This window comes from Eretmochelys imbricata, chromosome 10 (assembly GCF_965152235.1).
Source record: "Eretmochelys imbricata isolate rEreImb1 chromosome 10, rEreImb1.hap1, whole genome shotgun sequence".
In the NCBI taxonomy this organism is placed as follows: Eukaryota; Metazoa; Chordata; order Testudines; family Cheloniidae; genus Eretmochelys; species Eretmochelys imbricata.
The window spans coordinates 21209349-21233588 of NC_135581.1; the positions used below are offsets into that span (position 1 = coordinate 21209349).

General features: G+C 40.5%; 1 protein-coding gene across 1 annotated transcript in view; it reads left to right on the forward strand.

Annotated features, from left to right (window-relative positions):
• Window positions 1-24240, forward strand: part of SHISA9 (shisa family member 9) — a 244011-nt gene that overhangs the window by 197752 nt on the left and 22019 nt on the right. The window contains 1 exon segment of the mRNA XM_077829101.1: window positions 19551-19706. Within this exon segment, the coding sequence (XP_077685227.1) occupies window positions 19551-19706 (156 nt within the window).

Sequence of the window (24240 nt, forward strand, 5' to 3'; positions counted from 1 at the left end):
CTCCTGTGGTCCCTATCCAGCAAAGAACTTAAATACCTGAGTAGTCCCATTGAGTCTAATGATGCTTAATGTTAAAAAAAATTTGTTCTTAAGTGCTTTGCTGGATTAGGGCCTACATGGAGAAGAACTAAGGGTATGTCTACACTGCAATTAAACACCTGTGACTGGCCCACGTTAGCTGACTTGGGCTCGTGGGGCTATCAAACTGCAGTGTAGATGTCTGGGCTTGGACTGGAGCCCAGGCTGTGAGGTTCTCCCAACTTGTGGGTTCCAAGAGATTGGACTCCAGCCCAAGCCTGGACATAAATACAGTTTCATAGCCCCCACTGCCCAAGCCCCACAGGGCCAAGTTAGTTGACACAGGCCAGCCACAGGTGTTTAATTGCAGAATAGACATACTTCAAGAGAGAAATCCTGGCCCCATTGACTTCAGTGGCAAAAACACCAATCGACTTCATTAGGGCCAGGATTTCAGACTAAGTGTAAGTGGAAGGGCTTGTAGGATTCGGCCCAAAATGTAGAAATGCTGATTTGCTAAAAATGCTATTTATCTTCTCCAATGTGTGGTGTTCTTTGGATAGCAACAAGTATGACAGCTCCAGACATCCATTAGCAGATTAATATAAATAAAAGAGCTATAAGAATGATTAAAGGATTAGAAAACATGCCTTACAGAGGTTAGACTCAAAGAGCCAATCGTCCCTTCTGGCCTAGAAATCTATTAAAAGAGTCGGAGACCTTGCTCCCAGCAGTATAGCTCATTTGCACTGAACAGCTCCTGCACCACAGCATCATCATTTTCTCCTCTGACCTCATTTCAAATTCAGCTGATAATATTTGAGGTATTTAAGGGATTTATGAAGCTTAGTATTGTGAATTTACTTCCAAAAAGTTCAGGAAACAGGTATGTATTTGAGTCTCCCTTGCTGAGTTCTACTGTTTCAGGGGGAAATCCTGCTATCCTTACTGTGGTGAAAACTCATGATCATGTGTGTTGGATGCCCAGTTGAGGTTCATGGCAGCTTTGTCTCAATAAGGAATGCAGATCAGGCCCTTTTACTATAATAATGCGAGTGAGTACTACTTCCTGAGGAATCCTAGCCTAGAAGAGTGGCCATGTTTAACATTTCAAATAGATATGTGTTTAAGATTCCAAGCCAATCTGGCTTAAATAAATAAACGTACAGCTCGTGTTTTCCTTTTATCATAATAAAAGTTCAAATTCTTGCACCAATCACTAATCAAGTGGCCACATGCATGTGTAATAATTACAAAACTGCACTCTGTTTTGCTGTGAACAGAAATGGCTAAGTAAAGGGCATTCATCCAACCATGAGAAGAACAAATAATGCAAAACATATGCAGAAAAATCTTTAGTTCCCTCTAGTTGAATCAGCAAGATATGGAAAAATCCTGTGATCACTGAGTACTGCCATGGCCGGATTATTCTCTAATTGGCAATTAGACCCAGAAGACAGATAAATCTGAACCTTTCTCCCATTTGAAAAGTGAAAGATATTGCCATTTATTCTGATAAATGCAATAACTCTGTTGGAGGTATGCAGGGAATAGGATACATTCTGACTGTATTTATGCATAAACGATGTCTCAGATGGAACTATGGAAGTTTTCTGTATGGTAATCTGAAACTAGGCAAGATTCACCTGATTTTGCTACTATCCAGACATTAAACTAGCATTTGTGAAACTTTGAAAGAACCTGAATTGAGTTAGGAGACAACCTTGGCTGTCATTTCCAGTGGACAAAATCTAGCATTTTTGAAAGAGTTTCATTATGAGTTTTAATTACAATGCAAAAGTCACAAGGGAGTGAATCCACCTGAATTAAAACTGGAAAAGAGGTTCCCACAAACCCATGAGAATGGAAACCATCACATTTCCATGGTTGTAGTTATAGGAACTCACATGATGCCCATTCACACCAACTTTGTCCAGTCCTACAAATAGGTCATACATATTTCTTACTATTTTCTGCAAGATTTAGCATTAAAATTGGTAGCCCTATCATAAACCATACCACTCCTCAGGAGAAATGCTGTTTTGATTCTACCCTTGCTTCTGTGTATACACTTTTCTTTACCTTTTACATGCAGTGACTCACTCAAAACAACAAGAGCAGCTTATATTTAAAAAAAGGCAAACTCCATTCATAAGTGCAAACCGTGTTTCTTCTGGCATGCAGTGACCTACGTACTAGAGAACAGAAATAATTAGAGGCTCTCTGTAGATACAAGTGACTCTGTCATAGTAAATTTAATCTAAAAAAAGTCATGCTGCTGCTACAAAATGAGAGGTTCTTTTACTGATTTCCCCACACACACACTAAGTGGCCATACTCCGATATAGGCATCTGACTTGCTGGCTATAAAGCAGTATTCAGCATGGACTGTACAGTATGTAATATGAATAAATACTGCATATATTGAACTGACAAAAGAAATAGTGGCTGGTAGACATTACCGCTGCATTCCTCTCTTTTACAGTTTCGTTTAATTTGGTTTTCCTCTTCATTTGACAAAATAACAGCATATGTTTATATAGTACATTTAATTCTAATGGAACCAAAAGCATTCTCAGTATTATCTTGTAACACAGTAGCATCAGAGGCCCCAACTGGTATTGGGGCCCCATTGTGCCATGCACTTTACAAACACACATTAAAAGACAGTCTCTTCCCTAAAGAAGATACAGTTTAAATCATATAAGACAGACAAAAAGGCAGTATTATTATATTGACTTGCAAATAGGGAACTAATGAGGAGAGAGATTAAAGGTGCAATTTTCAAAAGCATATAAAGAATTTAGAAGCAGAGTTCCCATTAAAAACATCCTCTGAAGTGTCTTGCCAACAAGACAAGGTTGTTCTATGGCACAGCCAGGAATTGAATCCAAATCTCTCAAGTCATAGTTTCATGCCTTTACCACAAATCCATTCTCGCTCTCTCTCTCTTTTTGTAGGAGGAGGAAGAAAAAAAGCAGCAGCTAACTTACAAATTAAAATTGAACAAAGGGCTCACTTCACTCATCATGAAAAAAAATCAGCCTATTCTAGGCTGAAACGTGGAAGCGGTTTAATAGCTCACAGAAATAGTTCACAAAGGCTTAGGGCAGGATTTGAAGAAACCAGAGAGGGAATTAACACATAGAAGGATTAATATAATCGCCAAAAATGTAATGTCAGATCCTACCCAATTAAACTATTGCACCTTTACTCTTAAACTATTGCAACCGTATCCTATTGAACTATTGCAATCTTTAATAATACTGAAAAGGGACTGTTAGCTGTAGTATTTGTAGCTGTAAATATATAAGATGAGGTCATATTTTTTAAACATCCCATTAAAGTTGGAAGTAAAATATATTAAAGAGAGACATTTACTGAGTATGGAGTTTCTATGGGAAGTTACAGTAGAGTCTCTAATATTATACTGAGATTATATAGAGTAACAAGATGTGAGAAACAACAGAGTTTTGACAGAATTAATTCAAGGGCATGGCCTTTGGTTACAAAGCTAGTTTATATGCATCCAACTAGCAAAGCTTCTAACATTCTCCTTGGGGCAGGGACTGTGCCTTTTTCTGTGTTTGGAAAACACTACACTGTGGATGCTACCAGCAATAAAATAAATAATCATAAAGTTGGAAGTTAAGTTTTTCATAACTGAGTCTATGTGTCACTAAGAGAGTCCATTGTCTCAGTCAGCTGTGCAGGGAGTTCTATTTTCAAGATCAACACACTCCAGGCAGCTAACAGCCACTGAAGTCCTCAAGTGAAATCATGACTCCACTGAAATCACTGACTAAAGTTTCATTGATTTCAGTGAGCCCAGGGCATTTAAGTTCTCATAAATAGAAGTTAATGGGAGCTAAGGACAGTCAGCATGTTGTAGGATTAGACATTAAGGCACAATGGAATTTTTCCATTGACTTCAGTGCATTTGCGGCAAGAGTATAATGGAAGGAAGTATAGGAGAGCTGTTGCCAAAATCCTTTCCTTACCAGGAAGGAGAAAAGAACATCATGCAAATCATATGGGTGCGTGTGTCTGTTAAGGCTCCAAAAAAGCAGTGTTCTCTGAAGGAATTCAGAGAAAGTCTGAGATACTCTGCATTTCATTAAAAATGCTGTATGCAAAGTGATGATGTAATATGTGATAACCAGAAACAATTGATAAATGAAGTGCCAATACGGATATTTTGCTTTCCCATGCTGGCAATGGATGCTGAACAATTTTATACAATTGTTCAAATGCATAAAGAACATGAACTTACAGTGCTAAAACTGCATCTAGGGAGAAAGTCACCCCAGCACAGAGCTTATTCATCTATTCATCACTTATGCCATATTCCTCATGGTATATGTGACTTAAATGGTGCATAGGCCTTGTATTGACCCTCTACAAATGGGTGGAGTTCACCCTAAATGAGCAACCAGGAAAGGAGTAGTAGCCACCTGGGAAGGGGGAACAGCAATAACTAGGGAGAGTAAATGAAGTCTGATATCTGCTGGGAGAGCAATACAGCGGTGCACAAACAATCCAGGAAGTTTTTGGAAAGGGTAGGAGACAATTTCCTGGTGCAAGTGCTGGAGGAACCAACTAGCGGCAGAGCTCTTCTTGACCTGCTGCTCACAAGCCGGGAAGAATTAGCAGGGGAAGCAAAAAGTGGATGGGAACCTGGGAGGCAGTGACCATGAGATGGTCGAGTTCAGGATCCTGACACAGGGAAGAAAGGAAAGGAGAGCAGCAGAATACAGACCCTGGACTTCAGAAAAGCAGCCTTTGACTCCCTCAGGGAACTGATGGGCAGGATCCCCTGGGAGAACAACATGCGGGGGAAAGGAGTCCAGGAGAGCTGGCTGTATTTTAAAGAATCCTTATTGAGGTTACAGGGACAAATCATCCCGATGTGTAGAAAGAATAGTAAATATGGCAGGCGACCAGCTTGGCTTAACAGTGAAATCCTTGTTGATCTTAAACACAAAAGAGAAGCTTACAAGAAGTGGAAGATTGGACAAATGACCAAGGAAGAGTATATAAATATTGCTCGGGCATGCAGGAGTGAAATCAGGAAGGCCAAATCACACCTGGAGTTGCAGCTAGCAAGAGATGTTAAGAGTAACAAGAAGGGTTTCTTCAGGTATGTTAGCAACAAGAAGAAATTCAAGGAAAGTGTGAGCCCCTTACTGAATGAGGGAGGCAACCTAGTGACAGAGGATGTGGAAAAAGCTAATGTACTCAGTGCTTTTTTTGCCTCTGTCTTCACGAACAAGGTCAGCTCCCAGACTGCTGCACTGGGGAGCACAGCATGGGGAGGAGGTGACCAGCCCTCTATGAAGGAAGAAGTGGTTCGGGACTATTTAGAAAAGCTGGACATACACAAGTCCATGGGGCTGGATGCGCTGCATCTGAGAGTGCTAAAGGAGTTGGTGGATGTGATTGCAGAGCCATTGGCCATTATCTTTGAAAACTCATGGTGATTGGGTGAGGTCCCGGATGACTGGAAAAAGGCTAATGTAGTGCCCATCTTTAAAAAAGGGAAGGAGGAGGATCCTGGGAACTACAGGCCAGTCAGCCTCACCACAGTCCCTGGAAAAATCATGGAGCAGGTCCTCAAGGAATCAATTCTGAAGCACTTAGAGGAAAATGATCAGGAACAGTCAGCATGGATTCACCAAGGGGAAGTCATGCCTGACTAATCTAATTGCCTTCTTTGATGAGATAACTGGCTTTGTGGATGACGGCAAAGCAGTGGACGTGTTGTTCCTTGACTTTAGCAAAGCTTTTGACACTGTCTCCCACAGTATTCTTGCCAGCAAGTATTATGGGCTGGATGAATGGACTATAAGGTGGATAGAAAGCTGGCTAGATTGTCAGGCTCAACAGGTAGTGATCAATGGCTCCATGTCTAGTTGGCAGCCGGTATCAAGTGGAGTGCCCCAAGGGTCGGTCCTGGGGCCGGTTTTGTTCAATAACTTCATAAATGATCTGGAGGATGGTGTGGATTGCACTCTCAGCAAGTTTACAGAGGACACTAAACTGGGAGGAGAGGTAGATATGCTGGAGGGTAGGGATAGGATACAGAGGGACCTAGACAAATTAGAGGATTGGGCCAAAAGAAATCTGATGAGGTTCAACAAGGACAAGTGCAGAGTCCTGCACTTAGGGTGGAAGAATCGCATGCACCACTACAGACTAGGGACCGAATGGCTAGGCAGCAGTTCTGCAGAAAAGGACCTAGGGGTGACAGTGGACGAGAAGCTGGATATGAGTCAGTGTGCCCTTGTTGCCAAGAAGGCCAATGGCATTTTGGGATGTATAAGTAGGGGCATTGCCAGAAGATCGAAGGACGTGATCGTTCCCCTCTATTCCACACTGGTGAGGCCTCATCTGGAGTACTGTGTCCAGTTTTGGGCCCCACACTACAAGAAGGATGTGGAAAAATTGGAAAATGTCCAGCAGAGGACAACAAAAATGATTAGGGGACTGGAACACATGACTTATGAGGAGAGGCTGAGGGAACTGGGATTGTTTAGTCTGCAGAAGAGAAGAATGAGGGGGGGATTTGATAGCTGCTTTCAACTAGCTGAAAGGGGGTTCCAAGAGGATGGCTCTAGACTGTTCTCAGTGGTAGCAGATGACAGAACGAGGAGTAATGGTCTCAAGTTGCAGTGGGGGAGGTTTAGGTTGGATATTAGGAAAAACTTTTTCACTAGGAGGGTGGTGAAACACTGGAATGCGTTACCTAGGGAGGTGGTGGAATCTCCTTCCTTCGAAGTTTTTAATGTCAGGCTTGACAAAGCCCTGGCTGGGATGCTTTAGTTGGGGATTGGTCCTGCTTTGAGCAGGGGATTGGACTAGATGACCTCCTGAGGTCACTTCCAACCCTGATATTCTATGATTAAGTCTGGGGCATGAATGGAATTTTATCAATTCCCCTTCCGCCAGCCCAGCTTTTTGGAGGTGATGTAAGATTGGCTCCCAAATTTTGTTGTGGGCCCTAAGAGAACTGACTATCATCCTATGGAGATGTAAGCACAAAGTGGAAGCTTGCAGATCAGTACACTGCAGTGCAACATCATTGTTAATCAGTATCAAGTACTAAGTAGAGTGTGGTAGCTCTCCATTCATCATTTTGTACCAGGTCTGTGTGGCCTCAAAATAATGAGCATTTGATCTAGTTAAAATGTTACAAAATGCTGAAACTGAAGTATTTCCATGGAGCATCCATTTATCAAGAGGGCAAAGGTCCAATTTTGAAAGCTTTAGATATAGTGAACTAGCTGATTTTATCCTGCAGACTAGCAAAGAACTGAGAGATGGGGATCTCTTATTTGGACTGTAATTTGCTAAAGGAATTAAGGCATCTAGGTCACAGATATCAGCCAATAGTACACTTCCCAATTTAGAAAAGATAATATTACAGCCTGGTAAAGATTCAGGACAACCATGCATGCATTATAGGAATCTGGGAGAGATGGACAGTGCTGTATACTGGATATGAAGAATGGTGTTGTGACTTAATGAAAGGAGGAACTAGAGCTCCGGAGACTGGCAGTGGGATAAAGAGGCCTTTGACTTCCGTGACACCAGTTCAAACACAGCTCGCATTTGGCAGTGATTGAAAGTTATTAGCAGCTAATGACTATTTGGTGGCCTTTGTGAAAGGAGCTGGTGATCTCAACCACTTTTCAGTGACCATATTATAAAAAACACCTTCTAAAGAGAAACACAAATTAGCACCCTGCTCTCTGCAGAGAGGCCAAAATGAATGGATGGCCAGTGACTGAACTATTTTTCACTCTTCAGTGTGGTCCTTCCAGCTACATACATTGAAAGGTATTTTTGCCTAAATGTAATTGGGCTAAATGACTTGCTTACAATCTTTTTATTATCCAATCCAATATACTTTACTCTCATATGAATAAAGTCTTTGGTTTTACTCTGGATACGCGGTGTCCTTTAATTAACCTGCTGTAGTTATTTTGTCAGCTTTAGTCACTCAATGTAAAGCCTATCCTTAGTGAATTTTCTCTTTTTTGGTAAGGAGCTTGTAAGAAAATATATAATCTCAATCTCCATTCAAGTGACTGAAGACATTTTAAAAAAAAAAAACATTGAAACTTGAATCTCTAAAGCAGTACTTTTTCCCCCCTCTCTCTCATTTATTGAAACATATGTTCATGGTTGTCCTTTTACCAGCTAAACTGTCCCTCCAAGAAAGGCCTTTGCAGCATCCCAAAATAGAACTGGGTCATCTCTATGCTAGACATCAATGTATGTGCCTGGACCTTATTGATCACAGAAAAATTCCACAAAAAGAGGGTCTTAAAATAACATGGGGGTTGAGACACCAACTACCAGCATTGCCTTTTAAACCTGAAAGCTGAAAAAAATGGGGACGTGATTGAAATGGTAAAATTCCTGACACATGCTAGCAGAGGTTTAGCAAAAAGGAAAAACAACATTCTAGTGGATACGAAGCTATTAAGAGCAGGCCATTGTCCCCATCCTCACTACCTATATTTTGTACCTTCCTACTTACAGAGTTTTATATGCATGATTAGAAGAGAGGGTCAAATAATGTTTGACTTGAGAATCATCCTAAAACACTAATGTAAAATAGCACCTGTCAATAAGACTTTTTATTTTTAAAGTGGTGAAAACTGATGAAATTTATGTGAAATTTTGTCCTTTTTCACCCAACTACAGAATTGGTTAATTTTGTCCCACTTTTAAAAATTGAAAGAAATTCAATTTTTTTCTAAAAGGGAAATATTTTACAAAAAAGAAAGCAAATCTCCTCCCCTCCACACTCCTTTTTTTTTTTTTTTTTTTTTTTTTTAAATTTCCAGCTCTTGTACTTAGTGGCCACACAAAAGGCAAATAAGGTGTTTTACCTGTGACTGAAAATGTAATCAACGGATATTCTAAGAACTGTTGGTGCATAAGCATACCTTATGAAAGAAATGTAGCTAATCTTCAGCTACTGGCCATATATACAGCTAGTGAAACAAACTCAGACTCTGAAACAAATTAATAGCAATGCAGCAACTGAAAGGATGAAGGAATCTTAGGAAGTTCACGATATGTGCCTCTTTTCAAACAATGGTTTCAAGTATGTTTTCTTTCACTCCCAGGCAGCTTTTCTACCATCTGATAGGAACTGCAAATATTATGAATAAAAATATCAGACTGTCTGTGAGGTACCATAATAACTTATTTCCTAGGCAGTATGTTTATAAATGGCTCTCTGGGGGAAAAAAATTAATTTGGCCACATACCTGTGTTGTATTTACATTTATCCTGTATATCTGCTTTGCCTGCCTCATGCTACCTCAACTGTTGCTTCAGAGGCCTAAAGCAAATAAAGAGAGACCAAAAATAGGAGGAAAGTAAAATGTTCTTCCATTGGCAATTTTTATTTTAAAATGCACCTATCTTCCCCCATAGTTCTGACTGTTTCCTGCAATTTCCATGCATACACTCAAATAAAACAACATTAGCTAGAAAGGAAACAGGTTGAAAAAGCAACTCTTCAAATTGGTGATTCAAATCATAACTAACTAATTAAATGCTCAGCAATTGCTTTAAGTAAAAGGGCTACATTAAGCTGTTATGGTTCACAAAGAAGAAAAATAAATATTTATGTTAAGTTTGGGGTTGATCATAGAAAAGGAGAGGAAGCAAAAGATTCTGAAATAATTCAGTTTTAAAGGTTTTCTTAAAAAATAGTTTACTTAGCTGAAGAGTGAAAAAGTCAGGATGGCCCTTTAAAAAAGGCATAGAAAAAGATGAATCCAAATAGTAAGATGTATCACCCAAGTGTCAGGAACCTGTATCTAAAAGGTGTTTTAAGAGTGTTCTCCGAGTTTTTGTATGTATGCGGAACAGGAGAGAATATGTCCATATTTGAACATTAAAACAATCACATTAGAATGCAAGCACAATTTTCACTGACATGAATTGAGTTACACCAGGGAGGTATATGGGTTCAGGCAGCTCCATTCCCTTACAGTATATTCCACGTATGTAGGATGTGCTTAAATTTGGGTAAATGTTTTAATAAGACACCTCTCAATTAGCCAGTTTAGCCTGATAATAGTGAATGATAATGACTACTGCTTAATCAGGGTAGTAATTGGCATTCATTCTGCTTAATGGGGATGCATTTGGCCCATGTTAAGTAGTTAAGTGATGCTGAATTGAATGAGAAATGTTAAACTCTGGTGTAAGATGAAGTGAGAATCATTTTTATTCTTGTAATTTTTATTCCATATAGCATGTTATTTCATTTAAAAGTCTCTCAAAGGGTCTCAAATTAATCAGGCCAGCTGCCCAATTCAGATGACAGGCTGCCCGCTAAGGTGTCCCAAGTAAAATATTTTAATGTATTCAAACTGTTAAAAAATCTCCTCTGTATCAGTTGGTGGCCCATAACCACTATTGAAAAATAAAAAAGTAAAACCACCCTCTCCATACACACTTTCCAAATTCAAAGTCAAATGCAAATAAGGCAAAGAAACACAGAAAAATGCCAGAGATTATAATGAGACCACCACAATGCCATTCTAAAGCAGAAGTTATAGTATTACTGACAGGAAAACTTTTGCAATAAGAGACAAAATGCAGTAGGGTAATGGAGCACAGAACTAGGTGGCACATTTCAACCATGCTGCTAGTATTTCTAGGAATGGACAAAATTGTTTGATTTAAAGAACACCTCATGGGACACCTCATGGGAAAAGTGTGTAGAACATTCTGCTTAGCAACAATTCAGCTATATAAGTCAAGTTTGCTGAATTTGTCCTTCCTCAATTTGGATAGCTAGGGATGTTCATTGCTTAAAGGGTATGTAGCTGCTGGAGGAAAAGGAAGATGACAGACAAAAATGTGGGTAGTGTAAGAGCATAGCATCATTTCTTGCCCCCTACAACCATTCCCATCCCAATTCAAACACTGGAGATTGGTATGAAAGCAGAGACTTTGTATCTGAAGACTTCATCTGCTTAGTGCCCTCTTAAAAAGTTATAATCCTCTGTTTGTGAAGTCACAATGGGGTGCTCGGGAGAAGATTACAATGTCACAAATCTGATCAGAGAATTACAGCTACTTCAGGTGAGGAGTAAACAAGAGGAGGCATCAAAATCTTCAGTGACAAAAAGATCCTGTTTTCATACAGATAAATGTCCTTCAGAAAAGGGAACACGGTGTCACATGACAAGAAGTCCGTATGAAAAGTTATCTGGAAAATCAAGTCCAAAATAAAGTATATTTACATACAACAGAGCACAGAAAATAAAAGGCAAGTCTAATGATATAATACAGTATACAGGGAGTATGAAATAATCAACTATGCAGAAGACATAGGCTCTTAGCCAATTTAGTTACAAGACCAATGCTGTCCCACACCCACACCTCCCTGGATGGCAGCAAAACAACTAACTGATATCACAGAACTCGATTAGACTCCTACACATTTGGAGCCTAACCAGATACTAAGAGCCCATCATAAAAACCACTGAGGGTCCCCAATTCCTAAGTCAATGAGCGCTGAAGGCATTCAGCACCTAACAGGATCAGTCAGTCCCTAGTTCATTGGAAAGGAAAGGGGAGCTGTATTCGCCAGTACTCTAGCTTAATCAACATACACAGATCCAATTTTATAGATAGGTAGATGATAGATTTGGTCTTTTATCCCACTGGCACCCTGTCACACAGTTTAGGTCTCACATGCAAGAGAATTATATATACACACTTTAAAAAAAATCCTTTTCCATGGATTTAAATAGGCAGCCTTAACTGCATGCTTACTGAGAAAACTGTACACCATTACAGAAACATTCTCTTCTCACCCCCTGTTGAGCTCAGGTGGAGATGGAGGCCCATACTTCTCTTGAGTGGCAAAAGCATAGTGAACAAATGGTCTGTTCCAGCATGTCGAATCCTATGTTTCCATTCAGGCAGGTGGGAGCCATTAGAGAGTAGACTGCGATTTGCCCCTTCTGCCAGTGGAATTCTATTTCTTCCTATCTGAGAAAATGTGCTTGGTGACAGGACCATGCATCCTAGTCTGGCATGTCAGTCAAATGGGAGCCCTTTCCTGCCAGGGAAAGTGGCACCATAATTCATCTGTGAGCCTGTGTCATTCCGTTAGTGTGGACATGACTAAACAGTGAGTGCTTTTGCATTAACTGTGTTTGTGACAGGACACAGCATCAGAAATGGGAAACCGGCCTGTAGTGAGCTGCCCCCCCCCACAGCTATCCCATTTTGGGAAGAAAGACAGCTTCTGCTCAGTGTGAAGTTCTGGTTTTAAAAAAAGGAGCATAGAAGACATTATACTGCATAAGGAATTGGATGGCAAATTATATTGACGATGTTATAATGTCAATGGTGTAGCCTCGTCTGGAGCAGTGTATGCAGCTCTGGTCACACCACCGCAAGAAAGGATGCTACAGATTTAGAGGGGGTACAGAAAAAGGTGACCAAAATTATCAGGAGCATGGAAAACCTTTCATATGAAGAGATATGGAAAAGACTGAGATTGTTTACTTTAGACAGAGACAAATAAGAGAGGAAATAAAAAAAGTATATAAAATAATGGGTGGTATACAGAAGGCAGATAGGAAGAGCAGAAGCTCCCAGTCTCATAACACAAGAGCAATAAAATAGAAAGGCAGACAATCAAAACTGATAAAAATAAATACTTTTTCATTAAACAGTTACACTGTGGAACACTGCTATAGGATCTTGAGGCCAAGAACTTGGTAAGATCCATATAATCCTTCAATATGACTTTGAATTACAAGAACTTTCAGAATTGCAAACAAAGAAAGTTTTTTAAAAGATTAAAAACTTCACACACTTCAGATCTTAAACTAATCTCCAACTATTAGGGGTTAGTAGGAGGCCATCACATGGGTCAGATTATCCCAGATCTGCATACTATGGGATTTTTGCAACTTCCTCTGATGTAATTGGTACTGGTCAGTGCCAGAAACAAAATACTGGACTAAACAGACTATGTGTTTGACCCAGTATGGCAAATTCCTATATTAAGCAACTAGATAACCAAAGACTCCTGCTTTTGTGGCCTCTCCTGTCATAGTCACACAGACATGCTCTTGATAGAGGATACTGTACCTCTAGAGTGAAACACAAGGAATCTGAGAATCCACATCTGAACTGGAATATCCTTTACAAATAGGCCAGCCAGTGTACAGGTGGTAGAGAATGGAAGATGGCACCTAAGTAAAAACAACTAACAATGCAATAGCATACTTGCAAGAAGAGAGAGGAAAAGCAAAGAAGATCTAGCCATGGGAGAGGATGCACAAATGGGGGGAACCAAACAGGGTCAGTTCAGCTAAAATTGAGGCCACCTGAAAAGCCATAAGATTTGGTACTGAGGCTACAAGGCTTGTGATTCAGCAGGTGGCATGTGCCCCCACCACAAACCACTTTGCAATGCCAGCTTGGGCACAGAGGGTTTAGTCTCGCAGATGAGTTGAGGGCAACAGATAATGAGTGTGTGTGTGTGTGTGTGTAAAATTAGTATGCAGAATGTTCCTTGCAGAATATCCTAAGCTGCACTGCAGGAAGAGAATGAGTTTACAGGGGGCTTATGGTGTTATAACCAGGGAGCTCACAGTCAGCCTCGAAGCAGTTCAATACTGCAATTATTATCACACTAGCAGTTCAACCCACCTCTGGTGGGGTGGAGTCTCATGACCCCATGGCTTGCAGGTTTGGCAGCCCCAGCTGAACTGGCCCTGCAAATAAGGCAGAGGAAAATGTACAGTACAGAAAAGGACAACGCTGGAAAAGGAGACAAATGGCATGTGTGTGAGAGTGAGCGATTGTGGGTGTGTGTGGGGGGGTGGGGGAGTATCTACAAACATTCTTTAATCACTCAGCCTTGTTCTGCTTTTATAGCTGTTATTTTCCATTGTAGCTGCTTTGGGGCTTATCTTTCTCTGCGGAGTATCTGAAAATGCCCAACTAATCTTAGATTTTGCTCTGAATTTGCTCTTGTTGGTCTCTTTTTTCACCTGACTTCCTGGTCTCCTTTTGTTGGTCCTGTCCTTGTTTCCTTTTTGTATGTGCCTGCAGGTAGTTTTCATAGCAAAATCTTGCTCTGCTTTTCTGCCCTCTCCCCCCCTTTTTGTTTTATCATGCTGCCTGTCTCATTTGCTCTTTTTCTGATGTCTGCAACTACTCATTTACTAATAAATTCTATTTTATTTCTTCTCCCCCCTCCCCCAATTTTCCTGGTCTCCAAGCACAGAGTAATTGACTTTTCTGCTACAGAAGGAAGTGAATCCTCAGGCCATGCTATAGAATAGCTTTCATTCTCAGAGGGTTGAAGAGAAGGAAGATTTTAATAATGATCTATTCCTGAGCTTCAGGAAGCTTCAAGGCAGACCACATGCTGAACAAACTTATTATTGCTATCAGGGTGCTGGCATATCTCTGCCTCTCCCTAACCCTAAAGTCAGGCAGCCTAACACCAATAAATAAAGCAGGGTGAGCTGCACAATGCATTTCACAAATAGGTGTGATGTGGGGGAATTTATCAGTCCCTGACATATTGGGAATCTATTTTGTGTTTAACGATTGCTTGATATGCCCATCACTGTGACATTTCAGCAAAAGGCATAAATTAAACATGACACTACCATGACTGAATGGAATGCAGCTTCTATTGTAATAAACTGTAGCCATGTAGGTATTGTCACTGTTTTCTGTCTGCCATGTGACAATTCCCAGCAAGCGCAGGGATTAGAAAACAGATGCATCAGCTCCAAAAGCACTTCCACTTTCAAAATCTCCATTAGCTGTATAGGGTCTGTGAGACACAGCAGAGTAGTCTAATATTATCCAATAGAAGGTTGGGGTGCACAATCACTGTACTCAGCTTATTAAGCCACAAAAAAACCTTCTTCACCTGTTGGGATTGTGATGAGATGCTGGCACCTTAGCTTCTAGGGTTCTTTGCTCTCTCCCTTCCATTGCTGAGAGTCAGAATTTAGTTGTACCTCTCCTCTCTTCAAACTATCAGAGGGCTCAGGTGCTTCTCCCCTCCTGTTCAGCTCTTATCTGGATCTCTTCCAGAGACAGGCTGCCTAGAGCACTGCTCTCCCTCCTGCTGGCTACTCCCATGTCTAGTGCTTTTAAGGAAGGAAAGCAGCAGGCACAGCAGGCTTCTGCATCTGAAGAACCTTTTGTCAGCTGCTTCTTGTCTGCCACATTTGCTGACCCAGCAGGTGTCTAGCTTCTGTGTTGATGAACTGCAGCACACTCCTCTCCTATTCTTCCTTCTTGTATTGGCAGTAGGGAGACAGAGGTCTAGCCAAACACACTATATTCTCACATGCCCTTGTGGACCTGACAGTCCAGGGATTGCAGAGTTAACTCAGGTCAGCTGGCAGCATATCATCAACTTTATTGTAGCTCCAGCAGCCAATGAGACCCGTGGCTAAGTTATTACAACATCACCAGTTACCACTGTATAGGCTAAGTCTTACTATGCTTGCTGGAGGTTTTGGTCATGGCGCAAATACTTTGACTCTATAGTGCTCTCATTTTTGGCTTTTTAAAATTAAAATTAATTAATTAAATACTAGCAGCTGCACAGTGCCAACCAGTTACATGGAGTATCATGCTGGGCAACATAGCAGTGTTGGAATGCCAGATATAATGTATCAACCCAGTCAGAGCCTTGAGTTTGAAATTATCCCTGTTTGGTAAGCCAGCTATTTCCAAATATCAATCAGAAAATACATGGCTGATGGATATCAGGATTCAACATGCCATTAGAGGTCATGGGTAGAGCTAGTTGGGAATTTTTCAGCAAACATCCTGCTTTGACATTTTTTAAATGAAAAGTTTTAGTATTTAATCCTAAATGACATTTTAGTTGACCCAATGAGAAAATTATTATGGATTATCAATTCACATCTTTTTGGAGGGGATTTTGACTTGTCATCCCATTTCAAGATGGGATATTTTTTTTTTAAATAAAATCTCAAAGTCTCACAGGACAGAAAAATTGCTTCCTGCCCAATTCCAATCAGAGGATTAGTTAGATTTCTATGTCTCCTGGGAGCATCCCTGCCACTGAAACCTCATCTAGACTTGGAAAATAGGTTGCATTTTTAAAACATGTAGCTAACACGTTTTACCTAACAAAATTTTAAACAGGACTTTGCACCTAGTGTAGGCAGGGCAAGTCATGCTGAAGAACATTACCTGATTGTGGTTAAGCCTAGGCTACTCCTAGTGGCTAGATTTAGACAATCAAATCACCGGCATGATAGTTCGCATTATATCCTTCTTAATTCCATAGTAAGATTTTTCTGAATATCATTCAAATATTGGGGTATTAATCCATCTCTGTTAAATTACCTGTGTTTGGTGGGGAAAAGATAAATTGGCTCCACAGTGGCATTTGGTTATCATATTCACTCAAAGAAAACATAAGAAAGATTGCATCTGAATTAGAATTCAAACAGCTGAGAGACTCAAAATCTTGAAAATGCAACTGGCATACTTACCACTGATGGTAATTTTGAGACTTACAAATTGTAGGATGCAAAAGAGAGTGTGTGATTGTAGACAGCTCAGATTTCCCTTTAAGTCTTGGAAATCCAGTCTAATGTAGATGCTTTTATAAGCATGCATCTTTTCCTCGCTTATGCAATGTACTGTGTCTCAGTTTGGCCTTTTGCTTAATTAGCCTTTGTGTTAATGGCCAGTTGATTGTGAAACTTGAATAATGTTTTCCATCCAATGATCTAGCCTTGCATCAGTACTTCAGTGTGAATGAAGAAGGCTACTGTAGCAGACAGTGAGCAGCAATGAAAGAGGTTTTGTCATTAATCAACTTGAAAGTCACCATTTAGAATACTTCATGGCCTCAAACAAAAGCTGGCAAAGTAGAAATCAGATTCCACAGACATACAAAAAATAGCTAATATATTTAATTATTAAATCTTCATAAATTGTTGAAGAGCTGAAAAGCAGCAACATTAACTCTGATAATAGCCTGGTATTAAAGTGGGACTTCAACACTTGGGTGCACTTGGAAGAACGAACATTTTTATACTTAAATCCGTTTTCTTTGTCAGTATTTTTTCATATTTCCCTTGTTGCTATTAAAGATGTGTCTGAATAAGCATGAGAGGCTTGACAGAGAGGTGGAAGCTAGACAAAGAACTGTGGCCACCTACACTTTACCTATACTAGACAAGATTTCCACCATTGCAGGTCCACCAGTGGTAGCAACAATGAAATTGCTAGTGTAGACATGCCACCAGTATTTTTACCACTGTATTATCTACACCCTATTCTGAACAAGACTAAAGGACATGTTGGTAAAAATGTTGATGCCCTATTAACACCAATGCTCCCACCAGTGGAGCTGCAGTGTTGTTAGTGCAATGGCATGAGACTTCCCAAAAAAGTCTAGTGAAGACTCAACTGTAAAGATACAAGCCAAATACATGGGTGATACAGCTGGTTTGCAAAGAGTGCCCAGCTACTTTCAAAGCCATTTGGTACAAGCCATCAGAATAAAAGGCTTTCCTCAGCTGGGCTCTAGACTCAGTAGAAAGGGAATGGATTTTCTTTAGCTCTAGCTCCTCGTGTGATAGTAGTCATTCAGTCGATAGGGGTCATTATTACGGTTGGTTGGGAATTTTCCAATCAAACTTTTTTTGGGGGGGAGGTTGGAAAATGCTGATCTGTCAAAACCAAAAATGTTTGCAGGAAAGGGTCGGTCTCGATGAAGTTATAATTTAGAAAATGTTTGGAAAAACATTTAAAAAGTTGTCAGGATGCCCCATTTCAACACTTTCAAAATGAAAATGTTCCATTTTTCAGTTTCAAACTACTTTTCATTTTGAAATGTAACTTAATTTACAGTAAAGATGTAAAAAAGATTGAAATGGAAACAAAATGTTTTGAAATGATTGGAATTAAACATTTGAACTGACTGAATAAAAAAAAATTTTCTCTTCAGATTTTTGATTCAGTTTTTTTTTTTGAGATGTTAACTTTTTGTCCCAATTTGGAACAGAAAAAAAATGTTTAAAAATCCTCACAGAATGGGAAAACCATTTCTCAACCACCTCTAGTCAGTATCCACTAATTACACTCCTGCTATTGCCCTTTATTATATTCAGTGATAGCAAGGAGGAACATTCAGTTATTAGATCCTAGATTTGTGCCACCCCTATCCTTCATTCATTGGGGTGTCCTCTCTCAACTGGTTTATACAAATGCTAGGAGGAGGGACTTGATTGCATTTCTCCCTGGAGCTCAGCTTTGTTAGAGAACTGTAGGCAGCCAGGTGGCTCCATTCCCTTGCAAACCTGGCAGCTTTTGCAGTGGAATCTGGCTTCTGCCAGATCCTGTGGGGGAGGGTCCTTTCACTCCATCATAATAAGCTTTTTCTCCCTTGCAACCCAGCTTTTCCTTCTACTTTGTCATAATCCTATGTCTGATGCTATGAGGGTTACTGTATTGTCACCAATTCAGCATTATGGTTTCACTGCGGGAGTAGGTAACAAAAATGGGCTGTTCTGTGAATGTTAGGAGTTCAGAAACTCTATATACTTGACAACAGCATTGTTATTTGACTGGCACACAGTTCAAAATACTGTAAAGCACACAGCTTGGTAACAGACTCACCAAAAGGGTATGCTGACCATGTAGAAATCTAGCTTATTGGGAGCAGCATACAAGTCTGATTCACCTAGTTAGACAGAAGCTAAAAGAATGGTGGAAAAGCTCATTGTTCAAGCATGTACATTTTAGGGGGAGGGGGAGTAGTCATGTTGTATTCACTTGTCTAAAGGGACAAACCAGACTGAGAACAGATATAAAATTTATACTGATACGACAGTCCAGAAGCACTCACCAGCTTCTGTTTCTAGACTTGAGGCAGCTGCTACAGTAAATGTTATCTTGTTCTGCAGCTATGACACCTATTATCATGGGTGGTGGAGAGGAAGGGGAGGAAGAAAAAAACAAATGGCCTCTGGCCTTTAGAGATATATCTACTTTTAGAATGACCTCATTATTGATCATCATCATCAAATGTTAATGATGGACCTGAACCAAAACCGCAGATTCAAATACGTTCAGGTTGGAATATGGAACTAAATGCAAGTTTTGGCCCATATAATATATATACACAATATGTATTTGTGTTCTCTCATATATAACTGCAAAACCATGCAGTTAGTGCTGCAATGAACTCAGCTGTAACATATTAATCAATACTTTAAAATAATATTTATTAATCCAAGTCTTTGTTCTGTTCATATATGCTCCTTTAACCATACCACAGCCTGTGAATATATTTACTGGGGCAATTTAGATAGGCTGTATTCTAACACTAATTTGTTTTCTGGTAACACCATGATATATTCAGTCTGTCTAGTTTGTAATGCATAATGACGATCAAACCTAAAGATTTATTTTAAATGAGACACTCTTTTTTATATATATTTTTTTTAATACAGATGGTTCACAGATGAATAATGTGGTACCAACTTCTCCTCTCCTCCCTCAGATGGCACATCCACATTCATACCCCAGCATCGGACAGATCACAAATCCTTATGAACAACAGCCCCCGGGCAAGGAGCTTAACAAGTATGCCTCCCTAAAGGCAGTCGGTAAGCAAGAAAAATAATGCATGGCTCCTCATTTAATTAAATATGTTGCATATTCTGGTATTAGCTAACAATCAGCCTCTAAGTTAAAAAGAAATCCTTACTGTTCTGACCACTTAATTGTAGATTTTGAGCCATTCTAATACTATTTCAGTTAGAAAGTACTCCATAAATTAATACCAAGGTTACTTTACAATTAGGCATAAGAAAATTACAACTAAGGATTTTGTACATAGACACTATTTTCAGTTTATAGCACCTTTGCTGTGTTCACAAATACTGCATTTCCACATACAAATCAATTAATTGTGTACTGAACAGATTCTTAAGTAAGTAGTTACCCCGTCTGTGCACTCAGATAAGGGATAAGCAAGAATAGATGAATGTGCAAATTTAGAGAATACAATTTAGGCACCATACAGAAAGCACAACTATGTACCTTCAGTCAGAATGGCCTTTATTTATAGCAGTTAGCAGACTATTGGGTATAATCTAAGTGTTTTGTGAGGCCTCATGCCTTTAACCACCTATACATACACACTTGTGGCTTATTGCTGTCGGAGTATGGCTCATTAATTAAATATATATGTATAGTTTTTAAAGCTCTTGAAAAAGCAGTTTGTATGGGTGGGGACAGCAGTGGACAGATGGGGGATGCAATGTACCCTTCCTTTATGGAAGTTATTTTTCTAATACATTTTGATAGGTGTATCATCCCTTAGCACAACACTTAGGGATATGAAATGTTTGTTACCTTATTACTTCTGTCCCCTTCTAGTCAATAAGAAAGCAAAAATTAGGGATTCTGTCCATTCTTAGCTTCCCACCAACCTTTTCCCAGTTCGTATATATGGAAGTTAACACCATTTCCTCCTAATTTAGAACAGTATCATACCTTCTGTTTTCAGAGGTGGCTATTTGGATCAGACAAATAGTTGGACAGCTGAGAAAACTCAGATATTCAAAGGAAGTCATCACACCAGAACAATTATTCATTGCAAGTTGAAATCTGAGCTTGGTGGCAAATGATTTTTCCACGAACACTCACAAGATCCACTAGTCTGAGACCATATTAATCAAGTTTTACATTCAGGTGGCTTTTTACTAGAGTGATACAAAACCTGCCAGTTTCAGTTGTTACTCAAAGTCGTCTCTTGAGCAGAGATGCCACTGGCAAACAACAAAGACTTTGATGCTGTTCTACATTTACACCAATTTTGCCCTTTCATCTGGCTGTATACACCCACACTTAAATCATAAAGTTCACTCAGATTCTAATCACTTTAGTTCCATCACTTTAGTTTTTCCTTTGCATTTGATGACAAGTGATTTAAGCATTGATCCAATTGCCTACAGCAGAAATGTAATAATGAGTGTAGTTTTCATCTCTCTGTGGTATATGGAAACAAACCATAGCCATTTAAGTGCAGCTCACGCTACATGATCTTTATGTTAGGAATCAGTTGACTATGCTTAATTCCCTTTTCTTGCAGAGAAACATTACTGTCAACTATTAGCAACCGGTATTACAGTATGTAAATATCACCAATCATAACGTGGTCTTAAAGTCCAATTGATAAGACGTTTAGGCAATTGAAAAAGTGATGCATTACCAGATACAGACAACTACTCAGTCAGCAGAGAACTTTATGTAAGATACTGTAAGAGCTCTATTCTTAAAAACCTAGTGGCCCATAGTAATTCAGGAGACACAGTGCTGCACCTGCATAAAGTTTAGCACTTCAGACAAACTCAGGATTCCCGAGCACAAGAACTGCTAAACGAGAACAGTGCCATCGTTATTAATTAAAACCAGCTGATTCAGCACAAAGAGGGGGAGGGAACAGAGTTGAAATGGCCATCATTTACATTATATATTTTATTTAAATTGGAAAGGATTTTACATGAGGAAATTCAAACAGCAGATTCAAACGTCTCTCTCCTATCTAAGGTGACCATACATCCCGTTTTGGCCAGGACAGTCCCTTTTTAGGCCCTGTCCCGGCCATCCCAACTTTTTTGGCAAAACTGAGCTTTCATCCAGTTTGCTCTTGCTAACTGATCATCAGCAGTTGGCAAGAGAAAACTGGACAAATGCACAATTTTGTCAAAAATGTGCAGTGGGACCCCTAGCGGGGTGCGGCAGAATGTGTGCGTAGGGGGAGTGAGTGGCAACACCAGCACCACGCTGGAGGGATGGCTGGAGAGCAGCTTGGGCCGACTGGCCCCACATGCAGGGAGGGCTTGGACTGGCCTTGTGCTCAGGGGGAAGTGGATTGCAGGGGGGCTCGGTCCAACAGTACTTGTCAAGGGAAGGGGGACCTAGGGCCAGCCCCGCGTGGACAGGAGGCAGGGAGGGCTCGGCCAACCCTGAGTATGGGGAGGGGGGGCCAAAGGTGGCAGGGGGCTCAGGCGGCAGGGGGCTCAGGCCGGCCCCAGGTGGGAGGGAAACTTCGGGCTGGTCCCAGACGGGCGGGCAGGAGGCAGGGAGGGTTCGGCCAGCCCTGCATGAGGGAGGGAGAAGGGGGCCTTGGGCTGGCTCATGGGATGTCTCGTTTTCCATTTGGGAAAAGATGGTCACCCTACTCCTGTCTAAATTCCTCCTACAAGTTCCATGGAAGAGGGGATTTTTTCTTCATTTTCTGCTGTTAGCTGTTTTGTGGGGTAGCTTTTTGATGCAGCCTCCAGTGCAGGGATTCCTACTGAGTGTAGGCCAGGAACTGAGGTTGCCAACCAACTTGTATATTTATTTATGTCTGTGTAAAACAGTACTATTCTGATGTGATAACCTTTTACACCCACTTTGCATTTATGTAAAGCACTACTAAAGGTGCAGGATAATGGCAAATTGAGCCGAATAGCTGTTTTCCCCTTCCCCAAGCAGAATTTTATTCTCTCTCTCCCCACTTCCCCAGAAACAACACCCGCTTTCCCCACTGGAATCTTATTGGGCCTTTCTGGAACCAAAGACTACAATTTGCACTTCCCAGCAATAGTGGGAGCAGATCCAAGTTCATGAATCACTAATAAACTCGTGTTTATTGCCATCTGCTAACCCCTTTCCATGCTCCATCTCTATCCAGCCAGAATTTTTTCCCCCCACCCCAACAGCACTAGATGCCTGCCACCGCCCATGATGGATATCAGGGATGACATCTGATGATATACGTTCCCCTGTTGCCTGCTCCCATGGATTTGAGAGCAATAGTTCTCACCCGAGTCCATGTCATTTAACTTGTTTTTAACTAGTTAGAATTTTAGAATCATTCCCAAAGATTAAACACACACTATTATTTGTATTACATGAGAATCTAGGAGCCCTAGTTGTGGACCAGGACCTCATTATGCTAGGTAATGTACAAATACAATATACTAAATGTTCTACAAGCTTTTCCGCAAAGCCACCTCCTTCAAAAAATTGCATTGAATGCTGGGTGGTATAGAGCACTCAACGTTCAGCCATCTTAACTTTCTGATCACCTGCAATGGCAAGATCCTGGTTTCCTTTGGTACTTTTACAACATTTCATTATTTATGTGGAAAAGTGCAGAAAGTGGTTTTCTACCCAAATTATTCTTATTTCCAATTCATCAACCTTGTTTGTACTCCATGCTTAAATGGTTGTGATGGGTCAGATCACAGAAACCCCCTGGGAGCTGCCACCTGATGTGCCAAGACTACTTCTGCTCCTGCTTTCCTGCCCAACTCCCAATGGGTCCAAACCCCAAATAAATCTATTTTACCCTGAATAAAGCTTATACAGGGTAAACTCATAAATTGTTCGCCCTCTATAACGCTGATAGAGAGACATGCACAGCTGTTTGCCTGCTGCCCCAACCCCCCAGGTATTAATACATACTCTGGGTTAATTAATAAGTAAAAAGTGATTTTATTAAATACAGAAGGTAGGATTTAAGTGGTTCCAAGTAGTAACAGACAGAACAAAGTGAATTACCAAGCAAAATAAAAAAAACACGCCAATCTAAGTCTAGTAATAAAAACTGAATACAGATAAAATCTCACCCTCAGAGATGTTTCAATAAATTTCTTTCACAGACTGGAGCTGGACACCTTCCTAGTCTGGGCACAATATTTTCCCCTGGTACAGCCCTTGTTCCAGCTCAGGTGGTAGCTAGGGGATTCCTCATGATGGCTGCCTCTTTTGTTCTGTTCCACCTCTTTATATGGCTTTGGCACAAGGTGGGAATCCTTTGTCTCTCTAGGTCCCCCCCCCAAAATGGAAAAGCACCAGGCTTAAGATGGATTCCAGTACCAGGTGACATGTTCACATTTCCTGTAAGACTCCAAGCTTTCAATCCTCCCAGCCTGACTCACAGGAAGGCTTGCCTGCAAACAGAGCCATCCACAGTCAATTGTCCTGGCTGATGGGAGCCATCAAGATTCCCAACCACCATTAGTGGCCCACACTTTGCATAATTACAAGATGGGGGTAGTGTACCTGAACATGTTCACTCAGTCTGAGAGCTAGGATTTACTGAACACAGAGTCACTTCCTCATAAGACTTTAGAATCCCTT